This window comes from Syzygium oleosum, unplaced genomic scaffold (assembly GCF_021117445.2).
Source record: "Syzygium oleosum isolate NSW1041296 unplaced genomic scaffold, Sole_v2.1 Sole_v2.20, whole genome shotgun sequence".
Classification (NCBI taxonomy): domain Eukaryota; kingdom Viridiplantae; phylum Streptophyta; class Magnoliopsida; order Myrtales; family Myrtaceae; genus Syzygium; species Syzygium oleosum.
Genome location: NW_026607504.1, coordinates 6,875,366 through 6,878,408, shown reverse-complemented (window position 1 = coordinate 6,878,408; position 3,043 = coordinate 6,875,366). Strand labels below are relative to the sequence as shown.

Genomic DNA, 3,043 nt, shown 5'->3' with positions numbered 1-3,043 from the left:
ATTTTGAATTGACACCCGAGTTTCCATATTCATCTCTAACATTTGTCTTGGGTGTCCTCTGGTTGGCTTTCCTTTGCTGCGTTTTGGGTTTTTCTTCAATAGCCACGAATGTTACCATGATAAGTTAAATTGAAAGAGCACAAACGTTCCGTAAAGAATAAAAGGCACATGACCTCCGATTATCCATTTTTGAGTAAGCCGCTTTTTTAAATTTAACGTTTTTAAAACTTTATGATTCTAATACGTACAACTTAACGACATAAGAAGTTCCGTAAAGAATAAAAAGCACGTCACTTCCGATTTTCCATTTTGGAGTTTGCGGTTTATTTAAATTTAACGGCTTCATTCATAAATGAATGCATCCGTCAAAACGATCAATTAACGAGAAAAACTGTGATTTTTAAACGCTTGCTTCCATGTAACAAATGTGTCGTACACAACCTGCCTAGTGGCAATTTCTCTCCATGCATCATAATTAGGTAAAATGCGCGCCAAAAGTAGTAGGCTAGCCAAATATGAAATATTACCAGGAATCCAAAGGCAAACCTAAGCCATCGACATGACTTTCCTTAACCACATCCACGAAACCAATATAAATTATGCTAAGATCTTATTGGAAAGCATCACATTTTCTCGGTTCCTTCTCTTCATCTCAGAGATCTGCTCATTCTTTCACTCTGAGAAAGCTCAAGGTGTGGTTTCTCTTTGAATTAGGGGGCTTTGTGTTTAAGTGATTATCTTTGTTTGAGGAAAAAGAAAGAGCTTTTCGGATTTCGTTTTGTGCAGAAATGAAGAGAACAAGAGATGATGTTCTTCACCCTTCCCGTGGAGAACGGTGAGATCATTTTTGTATTCAGTATAATTTTTGCCAGTGCTGTCTTTCTCCTTCGAGGTTTCGTTTTCGGTTTCTATTGACAAAAAATTTAATTTTCAATCGAAAAAAATTGCGTATGAATTAATATAAAATAGAACATAAGAAAGAACATGAATAAGCTAAGGTAAGACGTATTATAAGTTTGGTACATGAGTCATTCAAAATATTTATAGATGAAAATAATTGCTTCCAATAGGAATTGAACCGGTATTAAAGGCTATGTTAGTTTGAATCTGGCCCTTCATTCTTTTTTCTGCATATGAAGCTATGGACAATCCCAAGGAGGAGAGGAGGGAGACGCCGGTGGTAAAGCGGGTCGAAGACTAACACCGAACGACGCTTCGTCATACGTCAGGGAAGTGAAGGACGCGTTCCAAGATCAACCGAAAAAGTACGACATGTTCCAACAGATTATGATAGATTTCAAGTCTCAAAGGTACAATCATTAACCTTGTGGCGACAATAGGAATATCAATAATCTAACTTCTTTCTCTGGTATCAATCAGGATCGATAGAGCAAGAGTCGTGGCAATAGCAAAGGAACTGTTTAAAGGGCATAACAGATTGATTCATGGGTTCAATACTTTCTTGCCGGTGGGATGTGAAATAGCACTGGACGAAGCACCGGTTTCGAAGAAGCCTGCCAGTTTGGAAGACGCCATCGATTTCATCCACAAGCTCAAGGTACGGCACAACTTTTGTCTTTCGGGTTGGAAGGTAAATATTGAGTTGATACGATATTTAATTTCATGTCTTGTGTGGACATAGGAATGCTTTCGGATCGAGGAACATATTTACATATCGTTTCATAACATTCTCCATATGTATCAGCATGGAAAGGAAATCGACGCCATCTACAATGAGGTAAATACAGATAGACGTGCTTCCTTCCGCATGCACCATCTCTTGTTTCCACTACAAAATTTCCCAATCTTGATCTAAATAGAGTAGGATAAAAGATTTGATCCATCATTTGATTTCGTAATGTCTGTAGGTTGCTTGCCTTTTTGCCGGCCATCCGGACTTAATCGAGGCATTCAAGAGATTCTTGCCTGAAAACTTTCGGCATGAGGAAGAGCTCAGCTGTATCACCACTCGGACCTCGTGCCGAGTGCAAATGGTAAGATGATCATTTTTGCCTCCCATTTCTTTTGGTTAGATCTTTTGTTCCAAGGAATAATCTTTCCTTTCTCTCGTCGTTGTTTTGGACCGAACCCGTCGAGATAGGTCGATTCTCAATCCGAGGATGAAGTTACACAAAGATTGCGCTAATTTGGACCACAATGAGGATATGATGAAGAATTGCACAAGGACGACAGGAATGCGACTGGATCGGGTTGTTGATCATAACATAGGGAGCATTTTATGGAAGAAGATTTCATCAATATATTCACTTTTCCCTGTATTACTTTTCCTTCTTGATTTATGGTTCTGAATTAGTTTGTAAGACATCGTCATCTAATGAAATTTCTGGGATAAATTGAACTAATGTATTTGCATCACTCTAAATGTTATTCTTGGATATTGGTTATTTGCTTGTGCTAAGAATGAGCAATGTATGCATGTTAATAGTCAATAGGTTACTTGGCGTGTGCATTGGGCGGAACGTTTGTCTATGCACTTTTGAATGGACGTTGATAATACAAAATTATAAGATAAAGAAATGTTATGTTTCACTAGTGGCGAAAACTAATTCCAAATAATGATTTCGTGCAGGTGATGTTGAATTTCTTTTTCCTTCAATTTTGTATTTTTGTATTTTACTACAAATCGTTTCCCAGTTTATGTATCTTTCTCGATACGTTTATCTCTTTCTCTTGAAGGTTCCCAATTAGCTTGATATAGTGGGAAGTGAAAATAACCCGGTCAGTCATAAACCTATCGTACCGATGTTAATTTAATCATAAATTTTTCAATTTGGCAAATGTAATCCTAAACATTTTTATGATTTTCCAATTTAATTCCTTTCGATCAATTGTCACCAAAAATCACTGACGTTACGTCCGGTCATCATCGTCCATCTTACGCTACACAACCGACGATCTAACGTGACAATACAAAGCCGTTTTTGTCTAATTTTTTTAAGTTCTTAATTTTTTTCCTTAACATTTATTGCAACTGTTCATCTTCTTCTCCGGGTCAACCTTCTTTACATTTCTTATCTGACTC

The 3,043-nt window shown here is 37.3% G+C and overlaps 1 protein-coding gene across 1 annotated transcript; it reads left to right on the top strand.

Annotated features, from left to right (window-relative positions):
- Positions 1-1,272: 1,272 nt before the first annotated feature.
- Positions 1,273-2,146, top strand: LOC115664312 (paired amphipathic helix protein Sin3-like 1). The gene is made up of 5 exons (XM_056320292.1): positions 1,273-1,310; positions 1,381-1,558; positions 1,643-1,738; positions 1,869-1,994; positions 2,102-2,146. The coding sequence occupies exons 1-5, from the start codon at positions 1,273-1,275 to the stop codon at positions 2,144-2,146; spliced, it is 483 nt and encodes a 160-aa protein (XP_056176267.1).
- Positions 2,147-3,043: the final 897 nt, after the last annotated feature.